Source organism: Triturus cristatus, chromosome 2_1 (genome assembly GCF_964204655.1).
Source record: "Triturus cristatus chromosome 2_1, aTriCri1.1, whole genome shotgun sequence".
Lineage (NCBI taxonomy): Eukaryota > Metazoa > Chordata > Amphibia > Caudata > Salamandridae > Triturus > Triturus cristatus.
In genome coordinates, this window is record NC_140581.1 from 622,251,910 (window position 1) to 622,274,363 (window position 22,454).

The following is a 22,454-nucleotide window of genomic DNA, read 5'->3' on the forward strand; positions in this document are numbered from 1 at the left end:
ATGGGGTTCGCAGTTATCAACATTGCACCTCCTTTAGGGCTACCTATAAGTAACAGTTATCTATATCATATAATAAATTCAGAAATTGAAAGTCAGACGATGAATACCGCTCACAGAGGACAAACCCATACCTCGTTTCTTCTTTCTGATTTTGTTAGTTTGGAGAAATCCACATAGTTTCCCTTCTAGGGGGGCCCTGGAGGGATCAGATGGAACTTCTGGTCACAGTAAGATCCACTTGGTATCTCAGAATCCTTTCTGAGGACTGGCACGTTTCAATTGTATTAATGTATTTGTTGTGATTGGGCATTGAGCTGCCAACCACCCAACTCTGTAAATATGTGCTATAGCTTCACTCCAGCTCACTGAATGTTTTCTAGGGTTTGAGCTGTGGTGACTAATTGATGAATAACTTCTTCCCGAGTGTGGAGCCGGCATGCTGAACACTTCCTCTCAGCTGGGATTATGACATGGTCCTGCTGAATCTCCGCTTGCTTATCCTGCTGCTATTGCTGTCCTTGACCAATGTGGACATCACCTGCTAGCCTAAGGAGGCAAGAAGAGGCAGAGGTGGACTTTACAGAATTTGACTGCCTTGGACGATGTTGCAAACACCTGCTAGAGCAAAGGTCTGCCTGAGGATAAGAACAAATTGCCTGTCCGTTGCGGCAGGGGTCCCGCACTTGTGGCAGGAACTTCGCAATGGGAAACGGTTGTACGGCGGTCCCGCCCTGAGTGCCGGACCCCACCACGACTGCGATGTCGCTTTCTCCATAAAATGTACTGAAGCTCAGCATGTCCCTATCCGACCAGACGATGTGGCTGATCGCCGCCTGTTCAATCCCTTTACCATGCTGAGGGTAGGAGGAAGAGACTGGAGCTGTGATCCGAGGTTGTGTGTGTTTGAAGGGGGATGTGCTAGACATCCCAGGGCTAAGCATTCTGTATATCAAAATTGCCACTCCTGTGCCTTTTTGAAATGTTGCCATCATGGAGAAAGCAAACACAACAAGATGATGGGCAGGGTGCTGAAACTTTTCAACAACTCACCCCCAGTCAAGAGATCTGGGTTTAATCCAGCTTTCTTTTGCTCACTATGCCACCCCAGTGTGGACCCAGAGATGTGTATATCAGTCTTAACCCTGCTCTTCATGGGAACAGTTCAGTCCGAGCTGCTAGGCCGGGTCCTCTCTGGAACGATAACAAGCATCATGGAGAAAGCAGCAATGCCACATTAGGTAGAGCAGCACCAGACCAGTCCTCTGTAGAGAGTGTGTGTGTTCAGGGTGGCTTGAAAGAGAAGCAGAGGGACAGACTGGGAGTATATTTATAAATGGCGCCATTGGCCCCCTTTGGCTTGGGCATCATCATGTTTACAGTGGTTAAGTCACCCAGAACTGGAAAAGCAGCACACCAGCCAGTACTGCGGTCTTTTGATGACAGCTCCCTGATTCAGGCACTAGACAATGTTCCCTTGGGGTACGCTGGGATGCAGCAATACAGTGTCTATATTCTAAATCGGGTATATGGGTCCAAGACTGCTTCCTTACCTGCTGCTGCAAACACAACTACTCCATGCAGCTTCAGTCTAACTGACCCACTCCCCTTGCCTGAATCTTTCAAGCATGGTTGGCAGTGAACAGAGTTCTCAAGGGTCCAAGGCTCTGTACATACTAAATTAGTATATTTTTCTTTACATGAATGACAACACAGAAAGCGACAATAGTAAAATTAATAAGTTAACAGGAATACCACCCTAGGTTACAATTATACCTAATGGATACTGTATACAGATGGTAGATAAAATGTTTGGAATATACTATATATAAAAAGTGAAGGCCGTGCTTAGTTGCCAGGTCTGTCTCAGGAGGCCACTGCAGCTTGCACCGCCCTCTGCCTCTGACAGCTTTGACATTAGCATTACCAACACAAATGCTAACTACCAGACTATTCCAGGTCACCCACAGGTACAGGAATGGCGAGGCCAGCAGTTATTATTAATTTCTAATATATATTGAATGATTAAACAACAGTTGTTGTGCTCATCTCAAAAGTAGACAAACATCGGCACTGTGTGGCCTCAATAGCACACAGGAAGTAATCTACACATGGCAGAGGTCTGGGCAGAGTTGTAGCTTAATCGTTTGCATTCTGGTTCTAGGTTTTGTTTTACGATTCTAGATAAAGGACTACAAGTCTCAGACTGCAAAGAGAAAGGAACGACTGACTGAGACCTGATGACGGGAAATATGCACAGACTCGAGAACTTTTATCCTCAATGAGGAGTAGTCAAAATGTGCTGAAAATCAACAAAGTGTGCACACTCAGAATCCTTGGTCGTTCAAGCTTGCCTTCTATGACTTTTGTATGCGCCATTGGAGTTCCTCCATGATACTGTCATTGTAGTCATTCTGTTGACACAATGGGACCCACGATAGTTCATCTTCCATGCTTGGGGTCAGTTCCAATTGGTGATTTAGGATGACTGGACACTATTGTCTGCAGAATCCTCTTTGGTTCTCTGAGAAGAGATATATAGGGGCATCCGTGTAGCTTACAGCTGTCTGCAAAATAAGCTGTCCTACCTACCATTTGATTTGCACTTGAATTTGTATTTTGGGATTCTGAGATAGGTGGGACTACCACTCCAATTGCAGTTGCATATGTAACTGGTTTGTAGGAAAATTGTGGGTGTCTTTCCGGGGTATTGGTGATCCTACTCAGGCTGAGGAGTAGTGGTATGAGAGAAGTAGAGATGTTGCAGTTAAGAGAATTCCTTAACTATTTCCAATGGTTAAAAGTGTTTGCTGCATATCTGACGTGCCTATGCGTGAAACAGTTATGTATGTGATGCAAGTGCTGCCAAGCATGGCCTGATGCTCATTGCATTGGCCGTAGTGAGGCAGAAGGGTCAGTTAACAAGGCAGAATTCTGGTCCAATGGCCTTCTACAGTCTCAACACAGATGTTGATGGTAGCCCCTTGATCCACTAATCTCTACTAGGGTGCGTTGTGTGGAGTTTTACTTTTGGTACAAAGTTTTGGAGCATGGAGATGAAAGGGGTAAAAGAAGCAGTGTGTAATGTTTGTGGTGAAATGTGTGAATGGGGTCGTTGAGACCACGGCCACATCAATCGCCCTGACCAAATCCTAGGTTAATTGAGAGCTGTCTTCCCTTCATGAAGCCTTTTTAATTCTCGTTTATGATATCACCTAAAACTTTATCTAACCTTTTGGCGAGAATTTGGGTATATAGTTTATAATCTGAGCTAAGCAAAGATATTGGTCTATATGGCTCACATTTGTTTTGATCTTTATCAGGTTTATCTATTAGTGTTATAATCACCTCATTCCATGAAGGGTGAGGGAATGGTGGTCCATTTAAATCTTATTCAGTAACTTATAAGGAAGGGTGTGAGTTCCTCCCTTAATACCTTGTACAACTCATTGGGCAGACCATCCGAGCCCGGTGCTTTTCCATTCTGTAAATTGTTAATGATCTTATCTATATCCCTTATGGTGATTTCTTGATTAAGGGATACTTGTTGCTCTATACCCAAACTAGGTAGACTATCCTGTTGAATCCACTCTCTGATCTCCGTTTGTGTAGCTATTGTATCATCAGTGTATAAATCTTGAAAGAAACCCAGGAAGGCCTCCCCAATTGTCAGGTCTTCCGTACATCTCTCTTTAGTCACACTATTTACTACTTCCTTCATTTCGTTTCTTATATTGTTTTGTCTCACCTTCCAGGCTAACAACTTTCCAAACACTTCTCCATATTCATAATGTGCCAACTTGCTAGCCATCCAACTCTTCTGCACATTCCCCTCCAAATAGTCTAATAAAGTTTCCTTAACCTCCCTTAGATTACTGTGAAGTACTGCAATTGTAGTGGCCTGCACACATTTGTTAACTCATTGTGGATTTCCTTAATTCTCAATTCATATTGTAAAAATTTATACGAATCCCACACAATATATACGGGGGTCGACGGCTCATTTGGCCTATAGAATTCTATTGTATCAGCTTTCAAGGCATTCGTGACATCCGGCTCCCCTAGGAGAGTCCTAACTAGGGTCTAGCTAGTCTGGGAGGAGAACTTCTCTACGGAGATCTCTCGTTTTACTGCAGCATGATCTGACAGATGTATTAGTTGATGTAATACTCTACTAATATTCTTATTTAATTTTACATCCATTTAGAAGAAGTCAATTCAAGAGGAATGAGAATATTTTTTATTCTGAAAAGTATACTCTCTTCTGTGCCCCGCCATTAACCTCCAGATGTGTCCCACAAGGCCAGGTTTTTTTTACCTGATGCGCACTCTCTCTCATTTTTGGTGAATTGACTGCTGGCCTAGATATGGATTTATCCAGGACCTGGTCCAGTAGCGTATTCAAATCTCCTCCTATTTTTATATAGTACCTTATTCCGAGGAGATGGTGGTTTTAATCCCAGAGTGGAGATGGGGTGTCGATATTAGGCCAATAGTATCCTACAAATGTGTAACCTATATTATGTATCTTAACATTGCTGATTAACCATCTATCCGCTGGGTCTGCAATAGTGTTTTCCAGCCTGACTTGTGACGAGCTTTTAAATATAACTTCCACACCTTTTATGTTACAAGTTTGATTAGTGCATGAAAAGTTGGTAATCCATTTATTCCTCTTAAGAGCCCCATCCCATTTGTTGCAACGTAAATGTGTCTCCTGCAGTATTATAGCATAATTGTCGAGTAATTTAAGTATTTTTGTTTTAGTGGAGTTTAATATAGCGCAAACTAGACCAGAAGGAATCAGAGCGCTTTACATGAGCACCAGTCACGTTACAGATAGCCATATTCATTATTTTGTTAGGCATGGGGAGATTAAGTGATTTGCCCAGAATCACAGAATGTTGAGTGTCCCTGCCAAGACTCAAACCCGGTTCTCCAGCTTTGAGGTCGACCGGCCTATCTGTTAGGCCACATTCTCTCCCCAAGTAGTTTTAAAATCTTTCTCCTCCTAACACTAACCCTTAACCCATTCACATTCCAGGTCAGAACCCTTAATTCATGAGTCTCTTTCTTATCTATTATCTTCAATTGTGTATCTATGATCACACCATCTCCTGTTGATACTCCATTCCCGTGTATAAATTGTTTTGATTTTTTTCCATATGCTCCCAACCTTGTGCTCAACTAAATTACCTAAAAGTGACCCCTTCTCCCTCCTCCCTCGTTTTCCACCCTGGGGAACCCTCCCTTCATCTAAACTGAGTATTTCATTATACCCCGTGAGCTCTTTCTCTCTGACTTGTTATAAACCTTTCTGCGTCTTTATCCGAGAAATTCGATTTTCAACCTCGGATACCCCTCTCATGCTATACACATTATTATTCCACATTACTCTCAGGAGGATACACACAAAAAATGTGGATAGGGAGGGAGTGAATATATGGATTCCTGGAAAAATAAACTGCAGGGATTTTTATAGCAAGAAGGATATACACATTGATGTATTCAACATCCAAGGAATGCCATTCATTTTGAACAATTCAAGTAAACGTGTTCCGTCCTGAGAAACTGGCCTGTGTTGCTAGCCGCTGCTGGGACTGATTGGAATCTTATTTCAGCTCTTTGCACTTACCACCACGCCTCGCGGCCCCCGCTTTGCGGGCGCCGCTCGAGGGATTGGGATTCTGATTCTCGCTGTCCGGAGCACTGTTGGTGTCATTTCCCTTGCATCGTGCCACTGGTTGCTGAGGGGACGCTGCTGGTTTGGTTCGCGTCGCTGCGAAAGACCGGCGTATTCGGGACTGCGAGGACCAGGGTGCTGCGCGTGAAGCTGAACAGCCGCACCTGGTCCTCGTCCTGACTCCTCCCCCAACATCGTTGCCCTTCACTATATGAACACCTCATTGACTACACGCGCCAGCGGGACGCGCGCGGGCCTTAGCACGGGGCTAAGACCGGGCAAAGAGCGGGCCGTTTGAGGCCGTTCGAGTCTGGAGAGGCTGGGCTGGGCCGCCCCCTGTGTATCCGTTTAAATTACCAGCAAGAGTCATCTATGCTGAAATCTACGGGAGGAATGCCCAGGTCTAAGAACATCACCGCTGGCACCTCCATAGCTGGAACTCTAGACAATTTTATTGTAAGAGCTACTAACTTGCTAGCTCATGAAATTGATCTCACAGAGCGACGTCTCTCACTGGACCCCCTAACTGACAAACGTTCTTCTTTGGGGAAAATTGCTCATGTCTCCACACCCGTGGTTGAATACGCAAACTCTACCTCAACAAACTGTACGTTTAGTGAAGGAGAAAGTATCGACTCCTCTACGGATATAATTATGGAAAAGAAAAGGGTTATAGGCACTAGAAGTTACAACAGGACTGTCTCTACCGCTGTTGATGTTGTTCCTAACCATCCAGATGGAGTACTTACAAGAGCCCAAACATATGTAACATCTGAGGTTATTCCATCTTCCCCTGCCCCAACTCTAGGGGCTAAGCCTAAACAGAAGGCTGCCCCCCGTGGGAAAAAGGGGAAGCAGTCACGATCGATTAAATTAAAAAATGCCAAATTCCCACTTAATCATACATCGGGAATAACTGATACCTCATTGACTGAAGCGAGTGCAGCCCCCCCTAGACAACTAGATGATGGTTTCTATTCAAAAATAAGGGAGGCTTTTGAACATTCAACCCGCCCGTTTCTCGAAAGATTGACCAAGATAGAGGAGCGTCTTAAGAAAATAGAACAAACCGCTCTGACTAATCTTGAACTCAATCAATTGATGAAAATAGATATTCTCAGAGAGCATAGTAAACAGCCCCCACCTGTTAACACTGCAAGTAACCTGAAAGGGAAAACTATTTCCCCTCTGTCAGGAATATCTCAGGGAAATGGTGAGGGCATCGCTTGCAATAGCAACACTATAAATATGAGTGGTACACAAAATTTTATTACAGGAGTTACATCCCCGCGGAAATCCTCCACTACCAATGCTCTAGCCGATCATGTCCCGTCACAGAACATAAATGCAAAAGTGAACAGACCTGAGCCTTCCCACTGTAACACCCATAAACTACCTATTATAGATCTCCCACCAGAATCTGCACCATATGTAGCTGTATTGTCGGGGGTACCTAGCCTGGAAGGAAAAAACACCGAGTCCTACCATGAGCTAAAAAACAAAACAATGCATTGGCTCAATACCAATTGTCCACTCCCCCCCTGTACTCACGCTAAGATCTTGTTTGCTCGGAGAGTTAGTTGGGTGGGCAAAACAAATAAAGATTCATCAGGGGATTGTATAGTTGTTAATTTTAACAACACGCAGGCCGTAAGGTACATCTTACAGGCACGCCCTCTTTTGCATCACACTAATATCATCCCACTACCCCTTGCACATTTCTATCCCTATCAAGTAAACAGTGATACGTGGATTAGGGTAGGGAGAGGCAACCCTAGCACTAATTATGAAAGAGGTAGCTTTGCACCGATAGAACAGGGCTGGTTGGACTCTTTCTCAAGAACTAACAGGTATAGTTGCTTGGACATGGTCGATTGACTGTTCTCAAAACCCCTTGATCCTGAGTCCCCAAGGGAGGCCGTTCATGAGGATGTTTTATCATCCATGCCCGACCAAAGGCTTGTACAACTGCCAGACCCCCCTGGGGACAATCTTGAAACCATCTTAATAAGCACTATGGGTGACAAGACACAAACTAATTTTCTTCCACCAAACACAGACAATTTACCAATGGCCCTTCCCTGCGAAATTATTCCTGCCTCCTTACCGACAGAGGGTGTTTCCGGTCTTGCTCTTACTTTCTTGTCTTGGAACATCGCCGGCTTGTCGCTCAGGTTAAGAGATACACATTGTATGTCTTTCTTAAAAAAGTACTCGATCATTTGTCTCCAGGAATGCTGGTCTGTAGAACCCATACATATGAACGGTTACCGCACTTACCATACGCCAGCAATACATACCCATAGAGGAAGAAACAAAGGGGGTCTATGCACCTACGTGTCTAATAGCTTAAAGGAACTAAAGATATCCTTTTCACCAGTCTCAGCTTTTTATCAAGTCTTATCCATAACGATCGGCCGCAAAATACATATTAACTTGATTAATTTCTATAACAATATTCCAAAAGACCTATGGGCCCCAACCTTAAATGAATTATACGAGTCCCTAAATGTTATAGACGAAAACGCATCCTTAGACACCTGCGTGATCTGGCTTGGTGATTTTAATTTTTCTTTGTGCCCATTTAGCGATCATAATATATGTGACATGGGGGAGAGGGAAGATTCCTTTTTATCGCACTTCCCTCACACCTCCCGGGGAAACCAACTCAATGATATATTGTCTTCCCTTGATTTAGGCTTTGCAAATGAACTTTGCTCACCACCAGTGCCGTTTAATTCTACCTTCATAGGAAGAGGCTGTAACTCAGTCATTGACTTTCTTTTAGTATCTAAACGATACTCACACCGCATCTGTGCATATGAACGATGCGAGATAGCAATGAGCGACCACCTACCACTCAGTATGTCCTTTACTATCCCGACGGGTAAAAGTACCACTGATTCTATAGTACAGAACCTATATAACTATAGATTAGAACTTGCCTCTAAAAATGGTTATACCCTAAAATGGGACAAAGTGGAACCAGCAACCTTCTTAGGAACCTTAATTCGATCCAAGGAAGTGGAATTTAATACCTGCCTTACCGAGAATGCAGAATTTTCAAAAGTGATCGATGCTTTCCTTAATATTACTGAGGAAATCGGAAAGCTACTTACAAAATCCTCACATCCTAGGACTAATAGAAATAGGAGATGGTTCGACAGAGAATGCAGTAAGACTCACGCACTCTTAATGTCCCAACTCAAGCAAGTCCCTAGGGATAAGGCCGAGCTTAGATCCGCTAGACTAGCCTACCAACAGGCAGTCAAAAAAAGGAAAAAACAAATTAAACAAGATGCTTGGCACTCCCTACTAGAAGCATGTTATACAAAAAACAACACTGCTTTTTGGAAAGCAGTGAATGCCCCCTTTTTCACTGAAAAGGAATCAGCATGCATTGAAATTGCCATCTCGGAAGAGACATGGGTGACCTACTTTCGGGAGCTTTATCAAGAAGACCACAAGGTAGTTCTAGATGGGGGAAACCATTCAAGATCACAGGATGCTTTGCCCTATCCTATTAAAGTTGATTTCTCCTTGGATGAAATCACGACAGCTATTATTAAGAGCCCAGCAGGTAAGGCACCGGGACCGGATGGAATACCGGTGGACATTTTTAAAGCCAATATTAAGCTATGGGCCCCTCTTTTAACCAATGTCCTTAACAGCTTCACAAACTTGGGCTTTCCAAAGACATGGCAAGAAGCCATTGTGGTGCCCATTTTTAAGAAAGGAGATCGTAATGCACCTAAGTGCTACAGACCGATCTCCTTACTCGACTCTTTCATGAAGATCGCTGGGAGAGCTATCCTTAGTAAATTGCAAACTTGGGCAGATGAAAGTGGCATTCTCTCCCAATTCCAATATGGTTTTAGGGAAGGTTTGGGGACGACGGAGCAAGGTTTGAATTTAGCATTATTGGCAGCCAAATATGTCGAGGCCAAAAATGAGAATTTATTTCTCACATTTGTAGACTTAAGCTCGGCTTTTGACTGCATTAATCATAATAAATTATGGCAAATTATGCAGGACATGGGAGTAGACCCAAATCTTTTAACATTCATTAGAGAATTATATCGAGATGCAGGCGCCAGGGTTCGTTTTGGGGATCGGGGCGACTGCACTTCCAAATTTCCTATAGGTAAGGGAGTGAGACAAGGCTGTATCTTAGCCCCTTTTTTGTTTAATTTATATATTAACTCAGCCGCATCCCACCTTTTGGAAGACAAACAGGATTATCCAAAAATAGGTAATTCCTATATCCCCATCCTCTTATACGCAGATGATGCTGTTATTATGGCTCGGACCCAAATTGGCCTTCAAAGATCGATTACTAATTTCTCAGATTATATGGGCAATAGAGGTCTAAAGATCAACATAAGCAAAACATTTACTATGTGTTGCACTAAAAAGAATAATCTCTATTGCAACTCCTTTTTGTCCAACACAAAAATTTTGACTGTCAATACTTTCTCCTATTTGGGCATTAATTTTGATAACAAGGGCACTTGGACAGCAGCAGGGGAATCGCGAAAACTAGCTTTTTCACGAGCCATAGGGGCCGTCAAGCATTTCTCACACAAGGTAGGAGGCCGTCCTGTACCAGTGTTGTTAGATATATTTAGATCCAAATGCGTATCGACAGCACTGTATGGGGCAGGAGTTTGGGGGATTGTAAATACTTCAAAGATCCAGACTTGCCAGAATGCCTTTCTCCGCTTCTTACTGGCTGTGCCTAGGACTACCTCCTCTTATGTTTGTCACCAAGAACTGGGTATATTATATATCTCGGATCTTATCAAGCTGGAGCCTGTTCTGTTGTGGCACAAGGTGTGGTCTGGTACAGCGACAGGTTTGAATAGGGATATAATCAAGGACTGTTTGAGTCTCGATGGGGCCTCAAAGATTCCATGGTTTAACTACCTCAAATCCTTTTTTACTGAACTGGGCCACCCAGAATTCTTTGATTCCCCAGAAAATCTAGGAGACCTGTCAAGAAAGAACCTTAAAAAATCTTGCCTGCATTTCTTAATAGAAAAACGTTGGCAAGCAGAGAAATCGAAGAGCACTGTTATGGCTAATCAATTACTTATCCAAAATCGAGGATTACAGCTGTATTTGAATATAGTCCCCAGCTGCTACTCTCGTATGCTCCTGACCCGTTTTAGGCTAAATGTCTTCTTTAGATTAGTCACTTTTCCTGATATTAATTGTTGGTCAAAGGACCTCATCCCTTGCCCCTGCGATCAGGTATCTCCCCAATCATCCCTTCACTGTATCCTTTTTTGCAAATATTACTCTACTCCAAGGAAAAATTTGCTCCGACCCGTTTTTATAAAACTAGGGCTGAGGCAATGTAGAGTTGCACTAGTCAAACTGCAAATGCTAGACGATGAATTTCTTATTTTTTCTGTGTCCCAATTTCTAAAAGCAGTTTTAAGATTTAGGATCTCCATGAATTAGATCTTCTTGTTTTAAATCTGTACTTTTAAGATACTTAAATGTTTGTTTTCTCTTTTAAAAATGTATTTACTTATGTGTACGCTTTTATGGTTTTGTTTTAAAATCGAATAAAGCTGTTTCTGACTCTGACTCTGGGTGTTTATAGAAAGGTTTCTCCAGAAAAGGTTTCTAAATAAGTGTTTCTCTACAATATAACACAATTGAGTAGACTAGACTTGCATTAGCAGTTAAAAACACTGTCACACTTTATGTAGTACAGATATGCCCATATGACACATGTTATGCTTGCGCATAGGCAACCCTTTACTACATAACCACGTTCAATGAATATGTAAATATCAATCTTACACTTGACTGTCACAAACTCATTCGTTGTCTCCATCTCGACAGCGCAAGAGCAGAAGCTGGGTGATTATGGGACAGACAATGGGACGGACCCCCATTAGCAAATCAGTCAGTTAAAAAAGTGGCCTAGATTCTGGATAAAAGACCAGTCTTCAATTTATGCATAGGCGTTTTGCAAGGTATGGAAGACGGCATGCACTTACGCATTACTGCAGGCAAAGTTTGTGATGATATCAGGGAAATCAACAGTAAAAACAATAGCCCACTAGATCCTAAAACAGGTCCACAAACAACGAAACACCAGCCTACACACTGGCCTGTCAGACCAGCCCTTCTGGCACTGCCAATTTACTTATAGGTCAGTCTGAAAAGCCTTTTCAGGACAGCTTCAAGGGCCCACCCACTGCATTTTCACTTTCCATGCCAAATACGTTATGCCTATTAGAAAGTGGGTAGAAATTAGCGTTATGAAGTAGTGTTTATATGCAGCACCGCTGATGCAGTACAGTGTTGTGGGAATACACAGAGAGGTTGAACGTGTTCCTTGAACTTTCATATGTGCTAAGTATGACCTGATACATTCAAATGGTTTCCATTCAGGTGTGCAATGGCAGTGCACCATGAGTTAAGTAGATTAATCCCAGTGGATTTTGTGGCCCTGCAAATTTACATGTGATGTAATCAACCCACTTGCGAATGCACAATTTACCACATACAAAAGTGAAAATATAAATGTGAGCAAGAACACGGGGAAATATTTTTGGGAAAAATGAGATGAGAAAGTCTTCATTATAAGCTCCTGGTTATACTGATGGGGCTGATAACAGTAGTGAGCGGCCCTATTGGAATTATAAGTTGTGGTGTTGCGCATGAAGAAAATCTTTGTGAAACTTTGGGTGAAAACCTGCTGGAATTGGCACGGAAGCACTGACTACCACATGTTATACCCCCAAAAACATAAAACACCGTCATTTCTCCACTCCCTAGAATTATGAAGTCACTGGTAACGTAATTACAGAGGAGTGGAAGTAATGGGTATTATTAACGGGAAACATTTAGAAAACCGCGGTCTAAACCACGAGTGTTCCGACTTCCCAAGCTAAACCATGCATGCCTGAACCACGCATATGCCCTAACCATGCATGTGCTGGCTACTGCGGATGGAAGCAGAAAAATCTCACAGTAAGCGGTGAGGTAAGTGGGGCTGGGTGTCGTTCTGGACAATTTAGTAGGGTGAGGGGGTCGGGGTAGTTTTATGGGCTGGGGGTGGGTCGGGTATTGTTTTGGGGGCTGGGGGTGGTTCGGGGATTGGTTTGTGGGCTGGGGGTGGGGCGGGGTTTGTTTTATTGGTTGGGTGGGTTTGGGGTTTGTTTTGTGGACTCTGGAGTGGGTCGGGTTGTATTGTGGGCTGGGGGTGAGTCGGGGTAGTTTTGTGGGCTGGGGGGTCGGTCAGGGATAGTTTTATGGGCCCAAGGGCAGTGGAAGGTTTCGGGTAGTTGTAGGGACAGCGCAAGGGGGTGTGAGGGGGTCGAGTTAGTGTTTAAGGGTTAGGGACAGCATGGGGGTTGGGAAGGGGTAGGGGTATGTGGACCTCAGGATGGGGAGGGGGACAGGGGCAGAGTTTGTAACTTAGGGCGGGGAGGAGGGACATGACCTTGGCCACACATACCCCTTTACCATTCATGCCTGTACAACAAAATTACGTGGTAAAGGCATTCATGGTAAAGGAATGTGTGGTTAAGACACATTCGTTGTTTAGGTTGCGTGGTAGAGGCACATGTGGTTTATCCACTTGTGGTTCTTTCATATAAACATTATTAATGGGTGACTCCGCCACCATTTTTCCCAATCCATATATGAAAAGTCGGATCCCAGAAATAGCTGATCCAACCAAGCATCTGCTGAAACGACGTTAAGTCCCAACAAAGCTCCACTTTAATGACAGATAACTGTCTCCACATTAAATACAGTAAAGTATGATGCGCTATTGGTTGGTAGTTATTTGTTGCTGTGTAGTGATGTTCATGACTGAAACAAAGACCATTCCCAGCAGTAAAATATTGTATTTCGGTGTTACTACTTCTGGAAACCTTTTATCAATCTGTCATCCCAGGAAGAGAAACAACTTTGGGCCTGATTACTACCGTATTATGATGATGGTGCTTGGAGTTTAAACCGGCCGGGGAATCCGACGTGGTTCTGACAAAAGCCCTCATAGTCCCTTAAGGACGGTGTTTACGTCGTTGGGATTATGATGTCGGTTTCCGACAGCCAATCCATGTTGGCCTTTCCGACACAGACTGGCTATTGGAAACTGATTTTGGAGATCCCAAGCAGAGCCCCCTTACCCTCTGGCCCTCAGCATTTGACCCTGAGGGGCACACCTTCACATCCCTGCACCGTGGGCACTGCCTGCCACACGGTGCAGGTATGTTTAAAAACTTCCATTTCTCAATGGCAGCTTGTGCTGCGGGTTGCTTCACCCCACTGCACAAGCTCTCATTGATAAATGGAAGTTTGTGACCTAATTGCGCGGTTGGAACCACCGACATATGGTTGGTCCGTTCCTTCCACGAAAGGGTGTCGGTCGGAGGCAACTTCGACCAACATAGTAATCAGGCCCTAAATGTCACACTGTTGCAGGCACAAATAAAGATGTGTAATATAACCAAATCTTCCAAATGTTTCAATTGCAAAAAAGCTTTCCAACATTCAGATTGAAATTCAATTTTCATTGGTTAAACTACTTTTGAAGTTATGGAACCTTATTTCATTTTTTCTGAAATGTTGATCTCTCTGCATTGGTAATTGTAGATTTAATTTCCACGTGCTAGACATGAAGATGAGTTTTTAGTTCATTCTACTGAAAAAATATATTTTGCTTCACATTGTGTATGAGACTAAATTTGCAAGAACGATCATGGAGAGGCAACGCGGAGTGTAATTGAAAACGATATTGTCCATAATGAATAGGTAGGGAATGAAAGGATGGAGCATTCAGGTTTTTTCTCATTTCATGGTTTTCAAAGGCATTTCATAGAAATTGATGAAAATACATTTGTTACTAATTATGTTTTGCAGAATGAACTCTCCCTATTGGCAATAATACAAACACAAAAGCCTTCCTTACAAAGACCGATGCAAGTGAATCTTCACATCCAGCGAATAGTTCCGTTGACAGATCCCTGGTACTTACCCTCTGACTGCGTGAATAAGTCTCAGCGAGGGGTAGGCGGTTCGCACCTTCAGTTGGTTCTTTAGGATCAGCGCGTTCACCCACTCCACATGCTTCTCGCCCCCTTTCACCATGAATGCAGGGATCCAGAGCACGCTGTCATTCAGCATGGACAACCGCTGGACGAACTTCTCGCGGTCGCTCTCATTCCGAAACCCTCCAAAGGCTCTTTGTACTACGGACGGGTTCATGGTAATGAAGTCAGACTTGGTGCCAACATCTTCAGCAAACTCCAGCACTGGAGCTAGGTTACACCTGAAAAGATATGGATTAAATTATCAATAGTGCATGGGAAACAGTCCGAATACAATCATTTTGTTACAATTTATTTTAGGGAAGCATAAATATTTTGTGTTTATAATTGTTATTATCATTACTATCCTAAACATGGTTATCTGTTGTATTATTATTACTGGTAGTAGTAGTAATATTATTTTCATTATTAACGTTGGTGTTTTGTTATATAAAACCCAACATCACAAAAAAAATCCTCGGTGTTTGTGATGCCATGGATTATGTTCTTGTTGATGTTATATGAGATGTTATCAATTATGGAGTCAGTTTATTGCATTTGAGAAGTTATTGTGTGAATTCATTAATGGTGTCATTACTGATATTACATATTAATAATATGTCATAATGCAATTTGGAAGAGATATAAATTCAGGTAAGTGCCTTCCCAATTGCAAAGCACCGCTGTGGGTTCCCCCAGAGCGGAGAGGGGTCTTTAAAGCCACAAGTGATCCAAAGAGTGAGTAAGGTCACAGATGGTTGCGTACATTTTTCCTAGATCCAGTGGTGTGTAAAAACCCCCCGAAGCCCCCAAGGCGGGGGGTGGAAGGGGAAGCTCCGATGGGCCCCTCTGGCACTGATAGGCCAGTGGTCTTAGAGCTTCGGACTAGATCTGGAACATGGGGGGTCTGTACTTTGCAGGGGGCCCCTTCAACTTTCGCAACACCACTGCCTAGACAAATTCAAAACAGACCGTCCGGTATCTTATGAATCCTTTTCCTCACCCCTTCAATACCTATGTATGCGAATTTCTGGGTGGGTCTACTTGAAAAACTTGGTGAACACCCAAAAATCTGCAGCTTGTTACCCACCCTTGAAAATGCATATAGATTTACTGAGCAGAATTACGTGCATTTCCAGGATGAGAATGGGACAGGGATACCCCTCTCTCCCAACAGTGATGTAATTTACCTGAGGAGAAACTAAAATAAAAACATGCGAAAAAGTACATTTTCAGTCAGTTTACACGTACACATGTGTACACCCAGAGCCATGCAATGAATGGGTGCACTGGTGCAGAGAAGACCTGTGCCTCTGTATTTAAAATATTGCACCCTCTAAAGTGCCTACTTATATCTCATACATTTGCTGTTATGGGAGTGATGGGCAGACAGCGGCAAGCGCTGCACCCTGTTTCTTCTCTGTATTTTCCGGAGTTCATGGACTAACGGAGAGTTTCTGAATTACGTGAATGCAATGAATGTCTCATACAGAGAGAGGGGTCTTTGCTCTGTCTATGACACGGCGCACGATCACATTTCATATGTAGATGTATTTTACATTGAAGTGATTTTGTGATTTAAGCCAACCGACACCCCTTAAAATAAAATACTTTAAAGCATTATAGGAGTCTAAACTATTTCCTTTAGAATACTGTTTTATGTGCTCTGCTCTACTTCTTGGCTTGGGGAACAGAAATGACTTGCAAATCATAGGCAATGTTGTCAGAATTAAAATGGCTTTATCCAGACTCTATCCAAGCAGAGTCCTCTTAAAACTCCCCAGGAGTCAGCTTTACCCAGCGCGAACTGAACCATGAGGTTTGCTAAACCCTGTCACCTCTTGCGCATTTCCCGTGACCAGATCAATACACAGGGGACTATTGAAAAAGCAATTTGGAGTATCTAAAGTAGTTCTCCAGTAGTTCTGTTTACATAATCTTGCAATGCTATATGAATTGGCGTCAAAACAACCAAAATGTAATAAAATAGGAATATTCATACACAATTATTACAGATGCAAAATACTGTGTTCTGTTCATAATAGGGAGCTGCTCATTTTGGTACAAATCACAGAGACAAGTAGAAGTATGTAAAAAAGTACTCCTATAGTAGTATTTCCTAGGTTCAGCAATGCTTTTGTCACTTTGCTCCATATACATTAACTTTGTGTGCCAAGGCCCCTGACGATTGTGAGGTAGTGTTCTACTGTATATACACTTCTACGTGTGCATAAGAAATGGAGGCAGACACCTTCTCCTGTCATTCCACCATTTTGTACCTAAATGATTAAGGGCCTTGGTGACGGATAACCTGTCTATTCTATTGTGAGTACCATAGCATATAATGGATTTGTAATAAGGCGCAAGGGATATCCGTCATGCATATGGTGGAGTTACCAGGTTGTCAAACTCTATATCAGGTTTTAGGGCCCTATTTAGATCTTGGCGGATGGGTTACTCCATCACAACAGTGACGGATATCTCGTCCGCCGAAATATAAATCCTATAGGATCTAATGGGATTTATATTTTGGCGGACAGGATATCCGTCACCATTGTGATGGAGTAACCCATCCGCCAAGATCTAAATCACGTCCTTGGTCATTTAGACTAGAATAGTGACTTTATCTAAAGGAGAAATCCTAAAATGATAACTGATTGCTTGGTCATGCCAATATATAGAATTCGTAATGGCGAGGAACATCAAAAGACTATAGTTATTTTCTTTGTCACACTGGTGCAAGCAGTACTGTAGGCTAAAACAGGCAAATGAGTGATATATTTTACAGACATGATGGAGTCACTTAAATGAATCATTTCAGTAATGAAAAAGGCTGCAAACATAGGCAAAAGCTCTCTTTTTACCTCTTTGTCTTTCAATATCAAAATGATCAAAAATAAAAGCAGGAGACATTACAGACTTAAAAGATATATAGAGGATAAGCTGTATAAGGCAAAAGCATTTTGAGGCTACTGTGTGATCTCTTCAAAATAGCTCACCCAAAGAGTCATACGACAGAGAAGGTCAATATGAAAGAGGAGGCTTTAAACATATGGAATTGAAGAGAAAGAGTTTAGTAGAGAACATGTGAGAGAAAGCAAAATATGCCACTTCACAGTATTTTGCTGAAACATAGTGAGTGGATGGATGAAAGAAGTTGGACCTCATTTAGGCATATTATTATAATATTGTAAAGATAAGGCTTCCTACATTATACTTCATTAATCTCTTTTTTTGTTTGAAAAACATTGAAACCACATATTTGAAACAGTAGCACATGCAAGTGCTTAGAACAAGCAGTGAATTTAGAATTTCTTTTGGTTCAACGTGATTATCATGCTTTGTTCAGAGAATCTTGCATGGCACCGTGGTACCATGGGGGTAAAGCTTGAGTGGTGGCTCCAGAGGGAGTACCATGGTATATCATAGGTGGACTGCTTGGTTTTCCCGTGGGAGTACCTTGGATACCTGTGACAAGAAGTCTTTATTTTTATTTTTGGCCACCTGGGGGTCCCTCCTCCAACAAGTGCCTGGGGTTCAGGGTGTCCCTAGCCTGTCCCCTTATGTTGCTTTCAAAATTTTCAATGAAAAGGGACAGAGTGACAGAGTCCTGTAATGGTGGGAGCATCATTTTTCTCTGGCCAATCAGATTGTTTGGTACTGGGTCGTGCGGTTCTGAAAATCCATTCCTCGGTAAATCAGAGGGCTCTATTTTTTTTTACATTTTCAGTTCCTCTGGGCTCTCATGAACAAACCATTCAGATATACTTATTATTTTACCATCTTCATGACCACATGTTTAAATGCAACTTTCTCAAACACAGCTGTAAAGATTCACATACAATCACAAAAAGCTCCCTTTTTGAGTAAAGTTCTAACTTTTTGCCAAATGTGATGTAGTTCCATTCATCTGTTTTTTCTGTACCTGGGACAGAAGTTTCCTATGGGAATTAACATTGGAAATCACTTGTTTGGGACCTGCCCTCTTTGTCTTACCCCCTGTTTAAGGGATTACCTCAAACGTTTCCAGGTGGCATGGTAGACAAAGAAATATTGGTTGGAATGCTACCCTGAGCGATTACCAGTGGTTAGACAAATTACACAGAAGTCTTAGACTCCACCTAAGTTTCATGTAATTTTGGATTTCTTTAAAATAAATTTTCCTTTAATATGCAAAATGTTTCCTTTAATTTTCGATTGTTTTATATTTCCTTAAAATTAGTTTTTCATGATTTCCTCTGATGGGGTTTCTATGTTTTCGTATTTCTATTATTTCACCTACTACCATGAAGCTGAATATATGAAGAAAACAATCAAACTGCCCCAAAGTTTTTTTATTTTGTTGGATTGATTAGAAGACAGTGAGGGGGCACCAGGCTCACATAACTATTTGTCAGAGAACACACCTTACCCTTGATCTGGCACCACTTGACAACACAGGGTTACTGTATGGCAAGTGAGTGTTCTTTACAGACATAATAATAAGACCTAAAATTCACAGTTGTAAAGTGCGAACATATCACCTCCTTAAGGGTTTCAAGGCGCTGGTGGCCATCGGGGAGATGAAGTGTGCTATTGCCCAGAGTCACATGGTGCTAAGCTGAGTTGCTGCTGGCGCACGAACCGTGAGCCCTGCGCTCTTGAGTCAGCCACTCTGGCTGCTGCGCCACACCTCTCCCTCAGACATCACTTTCACCTCACCCTGGGGAAGATTAAACATGAATAACATGCTCTATGATTTGCTGAATAGGTCTACAAATTGACAACCTGACAACGAAATAAAAAATTAAACTGTATATTTTAGGCAATTACAAAACTGTAATGGAGCAATCTGTATTCGGTTATAGCGAATCCACTGATTTTAGGTAAAAAAAATGCATACTACCCACAGCGGAGGACAAGTGAACTAGACTGAGACGCAGGAACTGAGAGACACTATGGGCCTCAATGAGAGGAAACTCTTTTTTTGATCCTTCGCCCCTCTTTAAAGGGTAATTTTCAGCAACACGGTCAGGAAGCCTGAGAATGACTAAAACACACCCAGAAAAGAGGAAAAGGGCGCGGAAGCTTCTGCACTGCTCAGCAGAATTTTCAATCTGCCAAACTAATGTGAGGAAATAGCATTGCTGTGATAATGCCACAAACTGGAATGAACTACCTTTGAAAGCGTGAATGAAGTTGGCATTCTACTGCTCTAGACGATATTCATATTTAGGGTGGAAATCTTTACCCTTTTGTAAGGCATCAATTTTTAACAGTTTCAGTAATTAAAACTATAAGCACTCAGATACGCCTGAGGTTACACCGCTCAATAAATACATTAAAATACCTATCATTAGCTAGCCAGTAATTAAAATGATGTATTTACATTTGTAAAAGTCCAAATTAGCCATGACGTTCAACGCCTGCAATAAGCTCAGCAAGCAGACAAATAAATTAAAGAAACACTGTGGGGTGGGAGATGCCGTATCATAAAACATTGCCTGACAAGATAGTAACAACTAGGCAATAGCCAGCACTTGCACAGTTTATTACATCTTTATGAAATTCAATAACATAACGCTTTCGATGTGTTTCAGAGTGGAAAAAGAGTGGAGTGAAACTAATGTAAAGGATTCGTGTAACATAGCCAAGGTTACTGGAAATACAAGGTTGGGGTGTGTTGTGTGATCCACATAGATATGAAACACCCCCACTTCCAGCACAATCACTTATTGTATCATTTTGCATATTTTACAGTTATACAGTTGTATGACAATCTATCCCTAACACAAATATCGCAAAAAAAAACAAATACCAACTTTACATACTTTGTATGTAAAGTCAAAAATATCGACAACAAAAATATAGAAGATCACAATATCGTCAAAAATAGACACGAATATTGAATTTTAACTCTATATAGTGCCACTGCCTGGCTAGACAATCCTGTCAGATGACCCTCACTGTGTTTTGTACATGGGACAATGAAGGTGGGACAATGATGGTCTAGATCTAGATACATGCTCTTAAACAGCATGATCGTCTTTAAGAGGAGACTTTTTTTTAACTTGTTCTGATTCCGGTGGAGGTGGAGCTCAAGAGTAGCACGCTAAGCTGATACTCTGTTTCACACGCTACCAGGCGTGAATGGTCCTTAAACACAGAAATAAATCAACATTCCAACCAACAGCATATCTTTGCTCACAGAGAAAAAAAAAAAACTAGGTTAGTGACACACAAAATACAAGTGAGCCTATTTCACGCTACAGATAATCAACACTATAGGGCGTGGTAGTGTGAAGTGGATAACGATGAAGAGTTCATCTAAATTTGTAAGAAAGATATGACACATTGTAATATTCTTTTTTTTTAACTGAAATGTTTAAATTCATCTTGCGTATGTTGAAAGCACAAAGAGAATCAAACACAGAACTTGTTTGTACACTACCCACCCAAATAAGCAGTATTGTTTTTATTACATCTACAATTTTTTCAAAGTGAAAATACAAGCGTTCTTTGATAGTTTACTGTCTGAAGTCTGTGCAGGCACAAGTGCTATGTGAAGCCTATCGTACAACGTTCTCCAGATGTAGGTGGATTAGTCTTTCCCACATGTTCATCTCAGATTTGACCTTGGTGCTGTTTATGTTACTAGGGGACCATTATAGCTCACCTATCCAAGGGTGAAATATGGACTACTCCATTTTTGCCTTTCTGATCTTTTTTGTACAGAGATCTCTGTCTGCACACGTTGGTAAATGTAGGGACAAGGGGTGGTGGCTAAAAATGGCAAATAATTAATACTATATGGGTAGGGATAAGGGAAATTAACGTAGGAGTTGGGTAGAGCATGCTAATACAACCCCCCTCCCAAAAAAGACAATGGCTATTCACAAAATACACTTACAATTCTACTAATATCTCCAATAGGGAAAAACACGCTTGAATGTACTCCAGCCAAGCCTTGGAGTTAGTCAAGCACAGAGCCATTCACTCGAGCTGCAATATGCTCCCATATAAAACAATGAGGACACCAAATAACCCTAGGGAAAACAGGTACATTTAAGGATCTGTTCCAAGATGATCATGTTTCGAAAGCATACTGATTTTAGTTAAATATTTTTTGCCCATAATTAAATTTAGAAGTTTATTCCCAAAAATGCTGCGAAAGGCATTCAACACACCAATTAGTTCAAGGGGGAGGGAATGATGACTCTGCCCCTCGTCTACATGTGAAGATCTTTACAACACTAACCAATCACAAACAAGCTGAACACATGAGAAATGAGCTCACATCCCCAATATGTTTGGAAGGTCACTATATTTTGAGGAATAATTATTGTAAGATGGCTTATAGGAAAAGGCTAATATGTTTGGCTTGTCCAAGGAAGCAGTCACTGCCTGATACCGCTTCTTCCCTGAAGCAATTCTCAATGTGGTTGAAGACTGGGAGCAGGAACAAGATTCATGTACAGCTCTCTTCCAGACTATTCATGCTCATGACAAAATACTGGCTGTGTTCCATTTCATGGCCATTGGATCTTTCAAGAGGGTCACTTCTGGTGATGTAGGCTTTTCACAGGCAAATCAATCTTGTTCCTGCTTGATCTAGGTACTAATATGCAATGCCAGAAGAGTGCACCAGTTTATCACCATGACACAATAGAGAATATGCAAAGGTTGTTAAGAGAATTCTGAGCATTTGCACTCTTCCCTTGTGTACTAGGTGCAGA

The 22,454-nt window shown here is 42.0% G+C and overlaps 1 protein-coding gene across 1 annotated transcript in view; it reads right to left on the reverse strand.

The window, feature by feature from the left end:
• Positions 1-22,454, reverse strand: part of ST8SIA4 (ST8 alpha-N-acetyl-neuraminide alpha-2,8-sialyltransferase 4) — a 480,430-nt gene that overhangs the window by 222,592 nt on the left and 235,384 nt on the right. The window contains exon 4 of the mRNA XM_085632554.1: positions 14,688-14,981. Within this exon, the coding sequence (XP_085488680.1) occupies positions 14,688-14,981 (294 nt within the window). The remainder of the gene's footprint in view (positions 1-14,687; positions 14,982-22,454) is intronic.